This window comes from Camelus ferus, chromosome 3 (assembly GCF_009834535.1).
Source record: "Camelus ferus isolate YT-003-E chromosome 3, BCGSAC_Cfer_1.0, whole genome shotgun sequence".
NCBI classification, from domain to species: domain Eukaryota; kingdom Metazoa; phylum Chordata; class Mammalia; order Artiodactyla; family Camelidae; genus Camelus; species Camelus ferus.
The window spans coordinates 104362291-104377783 of record NC_045698.1 but is presented as its reverse complement, the minus strand read 5'-3'; the positions used below and the strand labels follow the sequence as shown (position 1 = coordinate 104377783).

General features: G+C 38.9%; 2 protein-coding genes across 5 annotated transcripts in view; one reads left to right on the top strand and one right to left on the bottom strand.

Annotated features, from left to right (window-relative positions):
- The window catches only part of LOC102512215 (sperm-associated acrosin inhibitor), a 269442-nt gene that overhangs the window by 62939 nt on the left and 191010 nt on the right, over positions 1 to 15493 (top strand). For all 4 annotated transcript variants that reach the window (XR_004318792.1, XR_004318793.1, XR_004318794.1 and 1 more), the window contains exons 3-5: positions 11842 to 11954; positions 13778 to 13821; positions 15076 to 15202. Coding sequence is in view for 1 of the 4 variants with exons in the window: in XM_014560755.2 (XP_014416241.2) it covers positions 11938 to 11954; positions 13778 to 13821; positions 15076 to 15202 (188 nt within the window). In the remaining 3 variants the exon portion in view is untranslated. The remainder of the gene's footprint in view (positions 1 to 11841; positions 11955 to 13777; positions 13822 to 15075; positions 15203 to 15493) is intronic.
- Positions 751 to 8527, bottom strand: LOC102512455 (serine peptidase inhibitor Kazal type 13). The gene is made up of 6 exons (XM_006186537.2): positions 7780 to 8527; positions 7432 to 7576; positions 6180 to 6282; positions 3625 to 3662; positions 2837 to 2964; positions 751 to 1793 (listed from the first exon to the last, which is right to left on the bottom strand). Exons 1-6 carry the CDS (start codon positions 7827 to 7829, stop codon positions 1745 to 1747), a joined length of 513 nt encoding a protein of 170 aa, XP_006186599.2. The 5' UTR covers positions 7830 to 8527; the 3' UTR covers positions 751 to 1744.

The following is a 15493-nucleotide window of genomic DNA, read 5'->3' as shown; positions in this document are numbered from 1 at the left end:
CTTTTTCTAGTCCCATTTGGGTCTGCAGACAACATAAGGTTGTGGTTAGGAACAGGATAATTGAATTTAAATTTCATTCCTTCTTTATAAACTACAAGATTGTATAGTTTACCTTGTCTAAATTTAACTTCCTCATCTGTCAAATGGCGATGATAACGGTATCAGGCTTACAGGACCGTGGAGAAGATTAACTGCGACAAAGAAAACACTTAACAGCACTTGGCATGGTGTGTGTGCTCACTCAGCATGGGCAAACTATTGTCAGAACTCTACCTCTGCCCATAAAGCTGGTAAAGATGTCAAACTGCCCCTTCCTTCACTGGAACACTTGTGTTCTCTTATGAAACTTTAGGTGGTTATTTCCATTCTCAGCTGACACTTCGTATGTGCTTAGTTACCACATGTGTGTTCACGTCTGTCTCCCAGGCAGCATTTTCGCACAATAGAGAAGACACTTAGGAATCAGGGATTTCTGACTATGCCCTTTTTATTTCCCTCGTAAAGTAGAATAATTGCAGGCTCTCTTTTGAAAAGGGAAAAATAAGTTAGGAGTTTCCTGATTCTCTTCTTTTTATTCTGTGGTGGGACGAGTTGTACCTCCTTCCCTCTTTGTGGGAGAAGATTTTGCTTTTGTTATTTTTAGTGAGGCAGAGATGGAAAGATGAAATAATGAAATAGTGTTGTAACTATACAAGATGATCAAACTTAAGAGAAGGTCTGTATTTTAAGAGACCCTTTAGTTTGAGGGACTTGAAATACCTGAAACTTCATTGCATCAGCTCCAAAGAGAGCCACTCAGATGGACCCTACTGACCAAGGGCACTAGGGACAGGGGTAAGGAAGACATAAGACGACAAGGGTCTCCATGCTGGCACAGGTGGACTGTGTATTAACTGGATAGGTGATGGAGAAAGTAGAATTGTGTGCTTTCTGGACCCTTCTGGTCAAACGATTAAGTTAGATGAGTGACGCTGACATCTAGTGGCCACACCAGGTAAAAACACAGAGCTTTTCACTTCATTTCCCCGGCCTCAAGTATAATAGTGACTTCACTTCCCTATATTAGTCAAGATCTTTCAGCTATAAGTGACAGATTATAGAGCATATTAAGCAAAGAAAATAAAAGGGAATTTATTGACTGATGTAATGGGAACGGTGGGATGGAGTGAGAATTAGGTATGCTGGAACTAGGGGATGAGATGATATCCACTCTCTCCCTTTCTCTCCAAAACTCTTAGCTCTCCTTCTGCCTCCTTCTATTAGCATGTGGACCTTTTCCTCTCCTAATGAAGGTGGGCTTCATCCATGAATATGAGGCAGAAAGCCTGAAACAACTGTGTGCACATGTGAGGGGGATAGTTTCTCTTTGGCTCCTGTCTTTAAGTGAGATTAGCGGGGCAGGGTCTGACCCTGCAGATGACCCTGCAGATAACCCTGTGCTCTAGGGTAAACTGAATTCAGGGAAGTGTTTGTGAGACCACTGGGTAACATAACCTCAGACCTAAGCAAAACAAAAGCTGACTTCAATCAGTGCCCAGAGATGAATATTTACCACCTCTTTTATTATTGTGTTTGTGATAAATGTAACATTCAGCTGTCCATTCGTTTTCTTTTGTTTGTTTATCATTTGTTCCAGATTTGGGTACAGCTTAGAGGTATGTTATTTATTACACCCTCAGATTCCAAAAGAAATAATTTTCAGAATTAGTAAAGAGAATAAAAAAGTATAGTACTCTGTTACCCATTAGTAACACTTTCCATGTTTATCAAATTTAATACGATGACCCAATTCCCTAAAGAAAAGAGAAAACAAGAGATTAGTATCATAAAGGAAAATGGGTCTTACTTCACCTTCCCTTCTCTTCCAAATGAAGTCCTGAGAAATGGAGCTGTTTCTCCAGTTCCCTTCCCCCCACCCCTTCCCGGCCTGTCCATCACCACCACAGATGGCACATTCCTCCTCTACGTCTTGATTATTCAGCAAGTGCTCTGTGAAGGTTTCCAAAAGAAAGTCTTTCAGTCCCTAACCCATTCCCATTTTAATACCTTTCCAGTCAATGTAGCAATGCCAGATTTTCTACCAAGCAGTAAAAGATAACCACAGTAATAATGTTATGCATAATTCACATTCTCTGCTCAAATCTTCACTAGGTTTACACTGCCCATAGACGAGTCTATTTTCCTTACTGTGGTGTTTACATTTCCCAGAAGACTGACCTCTGCCTAACTTTCCACCCTTACATATTACTATTCTTTAAATACATAACATTCTTTTCAACACAATTTTTATCTTCACTATTTCCCTAAAGACATTGTGCATTTCTGCAGTTCCACATGTTTTCCCAAGCAGTGAGCCCTGTGTAAATCGCCCATTCTATTTTCTTTTGAATTTTTCTTTAGGAATACTTTAACTGCCTCTTCCTTCCAGAGACTTCCCACACTGACTCCCATATCAGGTTCATATTTGATACATATCTAGTTTTCTCACATGGTTCAGGGGCTGTAAACATAACTCCTTGTAGGAGTCGAACTGGCATTATAAGTAAGTGAAGCGAGCCACCCTCCCGCAACAGAAAGAGGCGGGACTGCAGGTTTCCGGAACACCCGAACCCCATTTAGTTGGGTAGCGTTACTAGACAGCTGTGGCTTTATTTCTTGTCTGTGAAATCCAGCTTACTAATAGTATAATGTTTGATTTTTTAAAAGATGCTGGAAATCTATATTTTTAGTGAAAATCTGATTTTTTGGAAATACTATCAACCATTTCAAAACTTACTTTGAAATCTCTGTGAAGAACTAAAGAGAAAAAATAATGGTACTTTTTTTTTGAACTTACCACTGAGCAAGACAAAGAAAACACTCATTCTGGTAAGTCTGGCCATTTGTAGCACAAACATATGCTGTTACATCAGGACAGGTTGAGTCATAAGAAGGATCCACTGGGTAGTACATTTTACAATTGGGCTGCAGATGTCATAAAATATCATATGAATAACAGTTGATAGATTTTCCTTCATCTATTCCTGGCCTGTCACTTCTGCCCCACACAGAAATAATATCAGATATTACTAATCAGTTGATCTTTCTCAGGGATTTCCTCTCTGTGCTTTGGTCAGGCAAGTTTTTTTCTGACTATAATGTCCTCGCCCATCTATCATCTCTTAAAGTCATAAGCATTATAATAACTCAGTTTAAACTCCAAATGCAAAGTTTTCATTTAAACCTGGAGTCCCAATGTCCCAGTGCTAGTAACTCATTATAAAAAGTGTGTAAGTAGAGATAGTTATGTGTTCGTGAATTCCCAGGAGACAGGGGCTCAAATGTAGTTGTTAAAGTGAAGGTTCTGTTTTGAGACTGAGATCAAATTCTGTGTATACCACTGTTACACTTCGTGGTCTTGGACTAGTGGTAGGTATTATTTCTTTTAATGTTCAGAGATGTATTTTACTATTACATTGCTTGTGCTACATGGGGGTAAATCTAAGCCTGGAGAAGTTAAGATGCCTGCCCAAAGTTCCATAGAAAACTTCCATTCTACTTTACCACAATGAAGTTTTAGGTCTCTCATGTCAAGAGAGTGCTCAGATTAGAATCAGAATTCAGAACTGAGAAATTTAAATTTACCTTAGGCCATCTAGAGCGGTCACGCGGTTTGACTATACCTGCAAATAAAGTACAGACATAATAGGTTAAAAGAAATAGTTTTCCATAGGATATGATTTCACCCACTGAATATTCATTTGCACAAAGTATACAAAATAATTTATGGCAGCAAAATTTGTAGGTAGTATTTGGGGTTGTATGCATAATTTGCAAATCATGTGATTTTCATTCAGTTACTTTTGTTGGCTACCATTTTCTCTTCACTACAGTTGGAATAAATATATGCATTTCAAAGATTGTTGTAAAAATTAAATGTGATATAGTAAATAAAATATTAGGCCAGTTCCTACCAGGATGCTGAACTAAAGGGGATACTAAGAGTGATGATGTGAAAACTTAGGAGTTCTTGACTCCAGGGAGCCCGAGGGATATGGTGAGCTAGTTCCTGCGAGGGGTGCTGGTGTTGCCTTGGGATAGAGGATGACCAACTGGCTGTGGGAGAATAAAGTGAGAAAAGACCTATCAAAGTTCTGCTCTTCCCTATCTCTCACTGTCAGATATTTAAAATGTCCTAGGAAAGTCTAGCTTTCCAAAAGTTAGAATTTACAAAGTTAGAAGAGAAAACTTGAATATTTTAAAATCTTCTCACAAAGGAAACAACGAGCCTCCCAATCTCTCCAGGAGTAGAGTATGCTGATTATCTACATACTCTTTCAGAGACTAAAAAAGGTGGGATGCTCCTCTCTGATTCTAAAAAGCCAGAATATTTTAAAGACAAAAGCAGCTGGACATAGTTACGAGAAAAGAAAAATAAAAGCCTTCATCTAATAAAAGTAAAATAAAGTAACATATGTATGTATATAAATACTGCATACCATACATAGGAACAAACTTAGGATGGATCAGGATCTGAACATAAAAAAAAAAACCATACAAGGATCAAAATATAACACAACTGAATTGCTCTTTAATCTTAATGTAAGAAAGACTTTCTGATAATGACTCATTAATCTCCATGCGATAACAGAAAGGACTGATACCTTTTATTACACCCAAATAAAAATAATTTTTTCGTGACAAAATATAAACATAAAAAACTAAAAATGTATCTGACAAACTGGAAAAAAATTTGCAACACATATCACAGGTAAAAGGCTAATATACCTAATATATAAAGAATACTTTAAGAAGGAAGAAACCCCAGTTGCTAAATGGGATGCAGATACAATTCATATACACACACATATACACACACAGACCCCAACGATATGTCAGTGACCCTCAAATCTGTGAAAGATACTCAAATTCACTATGGTAAGAAAAATGCTAACTAAAACTATACTGAAATACCATTTCTCACCTGTCAGGTTAATTACTGAGAAAGAGACCCTTTAGTCTAAAATTGGTGGGAATGCAAATTGGCACAACCTTTATGGAGTGAAACTTGGCAGTGCTGAACAAAACTACTTTCCATTTACATTGAATAGCAATTCAAGGAATTTACTCTGAAGATAAACCTCCAACAGTACAGTATGCATAAGATTATTTATTGCAGCAGTGTTTGTTTTTTTTAATTTTTTTTTATTGAAGTACAGTCAATTACAGAGTGTCAATTTCTGGTCTACAGCATAATGTCCCAGTCACACATACACATATTCGTTTTCATATTTTTTTTCACTAAAGGTTATTACAAGATACTGAACTCAGTTCCCTGCATTATACAAAAGAAATATTTTTTTTTAAATGTTTTTATATATAGTGGCCAATATCTGCAAATCTCAAACTCCCAAATTTATCCCTTCCCACCCCCTTTCCCCGGCAACCATAAGGGTGTTTACTATGTCTGCAGGTCTGTTTTCTATTTTGTAGATGAATTAGTGTCTTCTTTTTTAGATTCCACGTATGAGTGATATCATATGGTATTTTTCTCCTTCTGGCTTACTTAAGACTGGTTGAATAGACTTAGGTACATCTGTCTGATGAGGTTTTGTGCAATTGTGTAAAAGAATGAGGAAATCCCTGTGAGCTGATAACATAATGATTTTCAGGACATCTGTAAATTCGGAAAAGCAAGATGCAAACAGGTGCCTGTAGTATGTTATCTTTTATGTAAGAGAGTAGGAAGAGTAACATAACAAAATGTTCATATGCATGTTTATTTGAACAAAAGAACAGAAAAGATACATCAGAGACCAGTAAGGTGGGTTACATACAGGGTGATGGTGGGCCTGCAGGGGAAGGAAACTGGTATGGAGGCAGTGACATGTCTTTGAATCTAAACTTCTGTTCATTTTGTTTCATTTTCGTCATATTCAAAATAATTTTAAATTGGCCTTTTGATTTCTCTTGACCCATGGGTTATGTAGTAGTATGTTATTAACTTTTGACATAGTGAGGGATTTTCCACAATAATTCCCTTTCTAACAGCGATAGCCAGTTGACATCCAGCTTGTTTTATCAAGCCCAAAGGCCTATGTTTCAACAAAACTTTTTCGATCCAGTGAAAATTGATTCGTTCTTTCCTACAAAGTAAAAGAAAACCAGATGTTTCTCTCCCAAGACCTGTGTTTCCTTACCTGCAAAAGCAATATGTGCCAAAGTGGAGGATACCAGGAAAAACGTGGTCATGCAGGGAAAGGCAGCCATTTGACCTCCTCTAATGTACTGCTTTGGTGAGGCCTGTGAAAATGCTCAGAATAGTTTATTCCTAATCTCTTGCACAACTGGCTTTCCAAAAGTAAGAGACCCACTACTCTGAGGTGGTGCCGTTCCCATGAATTTGGCCACGGTGGTCCCACAGTGGCCTGGTCTCCAGGGATTCAGACCTGAGAGGGCCCTTCTGCTCTAAAGGGGGGGGGGGGATTAAAATAACATTTTTGTTTTTGTTTTTTTCTTTCCAGAAGCCATTGTACAATCACAATTTTGGCTTTGAAGAAGAATTAGCATTAGGGCTCTCATCAGGGCCCCATGCATGTAATTTATGAATAAATAGGTTCCTCCTACAATATATAATCTAAACTGAGACATTCATGTTAGTGAATATGGACATTTTAAGAATTTATAGGAATTCTGGGAAAATAGGTATGCACTAAAGACTGTTCTGCACTGTCAGGAATTTGTCACTTTATAATGCAAGTTGTTTGATTCCATGGGATGGACCAGTTTCTCCCACATTGAAGTCCTCCATTTCCTAAGTTATTCTTCCAAGCCAGTTACATACACTCCAATACAAAGAATGGATTGAAAATGGAATTGTTAGTCTGAGGTCTTAAAAATTATGTACATCTTTCCTGATGCACGAATCAGGCTAATTGATTTTTATAATTTTTATGACTCATATGTAGGTACATAAGATTTTCATGACCTCTGTTAACTATTAGTGAAATCTAAGTTCAAATTCTAGCTTCAACATCTTTTAGAAGTGTGAACCTCAATAAAAGTATGAACATCGTAGGATATTGAGAGGATTAGCTGATAAGAATATAAGTAGAGTTTAACCATATTAAATTGCCAATTTGTTTAGCCAAACTTTTCTTTTCTAAGGATGGAAATATTTAGGGCCAGAGGGAAGATACATTCCAAGTCATTTACCCAGCTTCCTCGTGCCATATGCTATTCATTCTGTCTCTTCTCCAAATTGCAGCTTGTGGGCGTGTAGAGAAATGAGGGAGAACTACATTAGCAGTGAAATTTTCCCCATGTTCACGTGCAGAGGAAACAAAAGGATGGTGTTGGAGGAAAACAGACTTAAAGGAAATCTAGTGACAGAGAAGCAAGCCAAAGAGATCCTATCACTGACTTAGACTAAGGAGGTGACAAGATGTTTACCTGAATGAGCTCCCTGCAAAATGTGAGCCTCTCTGTAGTCATCCTGAGGTCACAGCTAGCCTTGAGCAAAGTTGTTGTTCCACGAGAGTCTGGCCAGGGGCATGTTGAGCAGAGGAGGCAGGCTTCTTGCTTAGTTGCATGACCACTAGATAGGCAAGAAATTGCTCTCAGGGCTGTTTGCTCTTTTGACCTCTCTCTTGAACCACCTCCTCTGATGTTTCATGCTCCAGGAGGCAGGGACAGACCTGGAGGTTCTGTTCTTGTGGTTTTTGATTGTGGATTATGAGAACAAGAAGGACAAGCATCCTAAATATCAAATGACATTTGCAAAGCACATTAATTACCTACCTCATTCCAGAGGATCTGGTGAACATTTCACCAAGGAAAGGCTGACTCATTTTCCTGGTCTGCTCTGCCTCCAGAAGTCAGTTAGTACATCTCACTTCTCAAAAGGTTTATCTGCTTTATTTTTCTGGCTTGATTTCTGACATCAGACAGGGACATTCCGGCACCACAAGCAATAATCTTTGCAGTGCCTAGGTTTCCAATTTCTTCATTTGTTTCCTTCCATCCACCTTAATATAGGCAAGCCTGAAAATCTGCCACTGTCTGGAAAATTTCTCTCACACACTTTAAACTCTCTAGAGTCGTTAGTACTCCTTTTGCTGCTTGTCTTCTCTTCCCAGCCTGAGTCCCATAGACTGGCATTTATTTTTAGCACCTTGGCATGACCATATTCTCTTGACATCCTGTTCTCTATTCTTCCCTCTTTCTTCCAACCTGGGATAAATCCAACATCCTGTTTTCCTGCTCTAGACCTTGGTTGTGGAGCTAGGCTAGAACAAATTCCTTCAGTGGACTCTATAATCCTACTATCACTACTACTTACCTAAGCCTTCTGTGACTCCTAAGGAGGCCTCTTATTTAATGTCATATTGCTACCCATGCCACCCATCCCCATATCATTTCCTTTCCTTTTTTTTTTTTAAATCCAGTTTCAACTATTTGATCACACCTCCACTACGTTACTTTAGAAAACTTCACCTTCTTTTTTTTTTATTTAAGTATAGTTGATTTACAATGTTTTGTTATTTTCTAGTGTAACAGCATAGTGATTCATTTATACACACACACACATTCTTTTTCATTATAGATTATTACAAGCTATTGAATATAGTTCCCTATGCACTACAGTAGGACCTTGCTGTTTGTTTTGTATATAGTAGTTTATATCTGCTAATCCCAAACTCCTAATTTATCCCTCCTCTCTCCCTTTGGTAACCATAAGTTTGTGGAAACGTCACCTCTTCTTTACTGAGTAGGGAAGCCTCAGGATGAACTAGCTCCACTTTTTTTTCCCTTTGCCTTGTAATTCTGGAAATTTTACCATATACCTTTCTGTCTATTTTTACCTTTCTCTCCGTATCAGTTTACCTAGGGAGCTACACATCCATCCATTCCTTCCTTATTGCCAGTACCTGGCTATGTGGTTTACATTCCTCATCATATTTATTCCTCACAATAATTCCATGAGGTTTAAACTACTTTGAAACTTGCACAAGGGAAAAAGAAACTGAGGCTTAGGGGAGTAAATTCATTTGTGGAAGCTAACTAGCTACTAACAAAGCTACAAATGGGCAGAGATAGGATTAAAACACAGGTACATTTAATCCTAAACCTATGTTCACTTACTTTCTCTGTTTTCTTTCATCTTAGAGAATGAATGTTCCCTTTAGTTTACTTTCCATAAACTTCTAAGCCCAGTACCATCATCATCTTGTATGATGCCCTGTGCCTTTCTTGGAAGTGTCTTTGATTTTTCTGTCTCCCTCTTTCCACAGTCAGCACTCAGTCTCTCCAAAAAATGCCTCCTAGGTAATTAGACTGCATGTTCTATGAAGGAAAAGACCCTATCTACCCAGTTCTGCAGTGCAAGTTTTTTTTTAATCACTTGATAGGTATTCAGTAATATATATGAAAGGAAGAAATCCATCCATTGTTTTGTTGTTGTTGGGTTTTGTTTTTGTTTTTGTTTTTTTACTATGTTCTTGCATATTTTTGAGAGTGTCTTCTCAGATGTACTGTAGAGACACTGTGTCTAGTCCACTAAGACATAACCCTACTGGAATTTTGATTAGAGCCACATAAATTTGGTAAAAGTAATGTCTTTTATTAATCTTTTCATACATTAATGTGATATACCGTCTTTCTGACTTGCAGGGAAATTTATCCATTCTCTTGATATACAGGAATTTCAAGAATGCTATTTCTAAAACACAAATCTGATCCTGTTGCCCTACTCAGAGCTTCCATTGGCTCCTCATTGCTTATATTACGGGGTTATTATTTATGGTAAAACTTGAATGTGAAGAAATGCAACATTATCTTGTGTAACTGAAATCAACTTATGAATATCCATGAACCATGTTCAGCTGATGATGGACACAAAGTTACATTGGGAACCTTCTGGTTTCTGGGGTAGGAGATGGAGGTTGAAATGAAGTATGGATCACAAGAAAAAAAGTGAAGAGAAGGGAGAGATAAGTTAGAAGGGCTTTAAATATGCTTAGTACTAGTGCCAACCTTTTTGGTGTCTTTAGAAGCAGTTTATAAATTAAACATATGAGGAAAGAAAAATGCCTGCACCCTCTAACTAAAGGGAGTTTTATCTGCTAAGATTCAGAGGCCTATGGCTGCTAATTACCTGTTGCTTCCTTGGGGTTCCTTTTCCCTTGTTTTCAAGAGCCTAAGTGATCCTTTGTGTACCAGCATAATTTTAGTTTTGCCAGGTAGAAAAAGGCACTAACGTTAAGATTTCCTGATCCCTCTTGGAAAATGACGCCTGGCTAAATCAGATCTCCTCACACATCTCCCTGCCCACCCTCTGCCAAAATACGGATTAATTTGAAGAGCACATAAAATTGCACGAGGGCAGGTCTCAAGTCTGGAGTGTAAACTGGAGAAACAGACAGTACAATCCACTTTGGATTCCTGAATTGTGTCCTGTAATCGTAAGAACCACAAAGGCCAGTCCAGCCCTGTATTGACTCACTGGGGAAATGGGGCTGCCTCAAGTTTTCAGGGCCTGAGGCATTCCCAGCCATTAGCATCTCCATCATTAGACTGAGACCATCTTAATAGATGTGATTAACATTCAAAGAAATGCAGCTCCTAGGCAAGTTCAGTTGAAGTTCACTGGATTTGTTGGGATACGGGCTAACTTAATATAACAGACATAAAAGAGTATAGCACCTTCATTTATAATTTTATTTATTTTCCCATAATGGTTCCAAGGTAGATGGATCAATCTGGGCTAGAGGAGATCCTGCCATCCACAACTTAAGTCGTCCACTTTAGGGCAGATGGTAGATAGTGGTCCATTCCTCTCCACCTCTGGGTCAATGAGAATTAGGTTTAACTGGAAGGCCAAATGCTCATTTAAAATGTGTTTTACTAAAGAAATGTAGAATTAATATTTGAAAACAACAGTGTACCATAATTACTGTCAGGTTCATGGTAATGACTTCATAAGCATTTGCTGGCATGAAAGAGTCCTATTTACTTAACATCTCAAGCATCTATTCTATATATTCATTAGAATGAAAATTTATTGGACAACACTAACTTGGCCTCCAATAGATTTGCTTTTGTAAGGAGGCAAAATTTGCCACCGCTAAATATATCTCTTTGGCATGAGGATTATTTTGGGTTGATACTTTTTAAGAAACAAAAGACTCAGGAGGAACCTTTGACCTTCCCCCTAACAACCTAAAAGAATTTAGACAGAGGACCTGTCCCAGGAAGGGCGTTATCACTAGAGGTACCTAGAGTATAATATAAACTAGGATTGGTAGACAGGGAGGAACCTAGCAAATCCTTCTCAGTGTCTGATTGTGTATGTGTGTATCTATTTCATTTTGCCTGTTTTTGGAATTTCTCATGCTCAGATTCCCCACAGTTACATAATTAGATCTGATTTTGTCCTGTCACTCTATCTTACGTCAATTTAATTCTTGGACCAGCCAGAAGAACCTAGAAGGGTGGAGAAAATTTTTCTCTCCAACACATTGAACCAAATTTCGTCCTTTCCTTTATAGGTTATTTGTATAGGAGATATTTTAGAAAACAGTGATATATTTTTTTAAAGTTCCAAGGGTTTAGGCCCTTGTTGAATTAACATTTCCAAACTCTTCTTTTTCTTGCTTGATTCTCTTGTTCCTTTCCAACTCTCATGCTTGGAAAGTTTTTACATATCTTCTCTATCTTAAAATCTGTAACTGCACGTATTTTCTTCTTTGCTCCTCATACTTCTGGGTTCATCAGATCAAACTGTTCCAAGCCTCCTGCTGAGGGAAAACGTATTGCGAAGTAGCTGTGACGCATCTCTCTTGACCTCTGTGTATCCCCCAGGGAGGACACGGAGCATCTCTGCCTCTTGGCTGCCCTGAGCTCTCTGTATCACCTCACTTGTAAATCAGCAAGAATGACTTACCTGGACAGAGGTGGATGACCGGGAAGGAAAGGTAAGACAGCCACTGTTGCTTCACTGCCTGTTAACCTCTACGTTAGGTAGGTCAAGTGAGGCACGTAGGGAGGGAGCCCTGGGGGTAGATTCGTCCTTCCAGAAACAGCTATTCCTGTTTTTCATAAGAAAACATGGAGATTCTGATGTGCATGTTTACTCTGAATACAGCCAGGTTCCTCGTAGGTTGACTCAAAGGTTTACGAGAGTAATCAGCTTCTTCTCATGTTCACAGAGCACTTCTCATGAGTTTTCTCTTACACTTTAGGGTGGTCTTCTGATGACAAGATACTTCTTGCTGAATTATAGGGTTGGGGGAGCAGCAGAGGGGACAGTCCATCTTAACTTGGGGTCTAGGGGTTGGAGTAATTCCTCTGCAAATAAGATACTTTCTGAGGCTGTAGGTTTTGTTTGCCTGTTCCTTGAAATGGGCATGTGTCTCTTTGCCATTGTTATAAACATTCTGAAGGGTTTCTTTGACCGACTCGAAAAAATGCCTCTCTTACCATGGATCAAAGCAATTTTCATCATCTTGACCTTTACTTTTTATTCTGGTGAGTAAATTTTCCAGTCCTGGGTAAAACAACTTCATATATCCTAGACACACAGGAAGCTGTTTGCTGTAACTGAGAAATCAGTGGTGGTTTTATTAAGTTTGTAATTCTGACATTGGTAAAATGACACAGGGCTTGTTATAAATTCCTTTTAAATACTTTATCATTAAATTGCTTTTTCTCATCTCCCGTATTAGAGAAGGTGAAATGTTATGGAAATGACAGGCCAGCCAAGAAACAAGCACCACTTGGAGGGTTGGAGTACTCAGATTTATTACGCTGGTGGGTTCAGAGGGGCTTCTGCTCCGAGGCTCTGAGCACCTCCAAGACGTGTGCATGGGGTTTTACAGGGTTAATTACAAGCATGGGGTTATTAGCCAATAAGGCGCAAACAGCAAAAGCAGGGAATCAGTACACTAGAACTTATCTAGTAGAAACAGATCATGTTACTGACACTTGCTGAGCTTGGATTTACGAGTTAGCTTGTTAGCCCAGTAAACCGACACTTACTAAACTTCAGATTTACGAGTTAGCCCAGCAGAACTGAGATCAGTAAACCGACGTTTATTAATTTAAATTTACGAGTTAGCTTGTTAGCCCAGTCTGGTTTTTCCTTCTCAAAAACAATGTGGTGGGTTAGAATAGGCAATAGACCTTTGCTCTTTGCTTAATTAAATTCTTTTTCCTTTTGGGGCCCAGATTCTATTGTAGTTAAATTCAAGTGTAGGGAAAGAATGATCTACTGTAGATCGGATATTCCTTGAAAATCTGATTTTTCAGTTAACAGCTCTGAGCCCTTGAAATTAAGGCCTTTCTGTAAGGCCTTCATACCTCAGTTGATCAGTTATCATAAAGTTCAAAGTGGCCCATAAAGTTATGAAAAAACTGACTGTTAGGTATTGAATACAACCCTCATATTTCTCCATTCTTAATGTAAATTTAATTTGTATCAAGTATGAATTTCTTCATAATTAAGTAACGTCACCCAGGACATCTACTTTCATCACAACTAAATATCTTTTACAAAGATTAATAAATTGGTATTTTTAAGGAGGGTATTAGGAGTTATTAAAAAAATAATATATACTATTTTTCACAGAGTTAATTTGGGGATTTTTTTTCCTAAGATTTGGATATATTTGAGAATTTGTATTTTTGTTACTACCACAAAATTCTTCCCTCATTAGTTGTAGTTCCTTGAATAGGTCACTGACATAGATTTATGCTACCCACATATGTACGGGCTTCTTATGTTTTTACTGTTCTTTAGTTACAGAAACTGCTTTTACAAATACATCAAGTTTCACGCATTGGGTAAGTTACTACGGGTTCATTTGGAAGTTGAAAAGTAAAATTTTAACAACTTTCAATTTTAAAAATCATAGCAAAATTACTTGCTTTCTATCTTTCTCTCCCTCCCTCCCTCTCTCTGTCCCCCTTCCTTCCTTCCTATCAACCGATCCATCCATCTACCAACGAATGCACCTACCTACGCATTTTTCTTTCTTTCTCCTTCTTTCTTTCTTTCTCTCCCCCTCTCCCTCCTTCTCTCTTCCTACCTATCCAGTTGTCTAGCCATGCACCTTTACCTACGTACCTATCCATGCATTCACTCACCCACCTTTCTTTGTATCTCTCCCTTCCTTCCTTCCTATCAACCCTTCATCCATCCACCAACCCACGAACCTACCTAACCAGGCACCCACCCATCAATCCATTCACCTATGAACCCACAAACCTACCTACCCGTCAACATTTCTTTTTTTCTTCTCTCCTTCTTTCTTTCTTTCTTCCTACCTTTCCTCTCTCTCTCCCTTTTATCCTGCCTATCAACCCTTCCATCCATCTACCAACCCACGTACCTACCTACCCATCCTACCACCCATTATGTATGTATGTATGTGTACCTGAGTCACTTTGCTGTGCACCTGAAACTAACAAGCGTTCTTTCTCATCTTAAGTTCTTAAGTTCCCAAAGCTGGCTGCCCTGACCTGACACTCATCTGGGAGCTTTTTTCTTTTTTAATTGAAGTATAGTCAGTTTAAAATGCTGTGTCAATTTCTAGTATACAGCACATCATCTCGGAGCTTTTTGAACATTCTTGGTGGTGAATTTGTACCGTAATTTTACAAGATGTTCCCACTGGAGGAAATGGATTCAAAGGAACATGAGAACTCTGTGGCAGTGCTTACAGCTTTATGAGTTCTCCATTTATCTCAAAATGAAAAGTTTAATAAAAAACAAATCTCCAGTTGAGGCTAATGTGCTTCCAGTGTTACACACCTACACCTTTACTACTTTGCATCTGATTATAGTTCTTCAAACTCTTCTCTTTCTTGTTTTGATTCTCCTTTCTTTTCAACTCAGGAGCTGGGAAAGTTTTCACATCTCTATCTTAGGGTTTCAAAACACATTGTGACCTTCTCCCTTCCTCGTATACCTGTGTTCATCTGATAAAACTGTCTCAAATTCCTGCTGAGAGATGATCTGTTGAGACATCTTTGTGACGCAGAACACAGAAAACCTCAGGGTCGTATCTGCTGTGGGCCATCTGGTTTACCCCGTAGGGCTCCTCACCGACAGTCCCATAAGGGAGCCTCCTCAGCTGGGGGAGGTCGCCGAGAAGGAGAGAGCAGCAAAGGAGGCAGAGCCACTGGAGCCGGAGACCTCACTCTCCAGTCTTCTCCGTCTCAGGTAGGTCAGCTGGGGACTATGGCGTTAGCCCAGGTGTGTCGCACTGCTGTGAGGACTGCTCCAGATCAGTCCTTCCTGAATTAACTTACTATTTTCTGAGGAAAATCTGGAATTCCAAAGTGTGTATTTCTTTAAATGCAGCCAGGTTCCTTGTGGGCTGAGCCAGGGGCTGGGAGAGTAAACAGCTCCTTAAATGGGCAGAGGACTTACCTGGTGTTTCCTTCAAGTCTCTGTGAGGCCTTCGGTTCACATGTATGTCATATTGATCCTGTGGGTTGGGAAAAAGGAAAA

Excerpts from the sequence above, each read along its gene's own strand:
- LOC102512455 (XM_006186537.2), bottom strand. The coding sequence starts at position 7,829 with ATGAGTCAGCCTTTCCTTGGTGAAATGTTCACCAGATCCTCTGGAATG. Across the intron at positions 2,965-3,624 it reads ACCGCTCTAGATGGCCTAAG|CCCAATTGTAAAATGTACTA; the intron begins GTAAATTTAAAT and ends TGACATCTGCAG. Across the intron at positions 1,794-2,836 it reads TTTCTTTGTCTTGCTCAGTG|GGAATTGGGTCATCGTATTA; the intron begins GTAAGTTCAAAA and ends TCTTTTCTTTAG.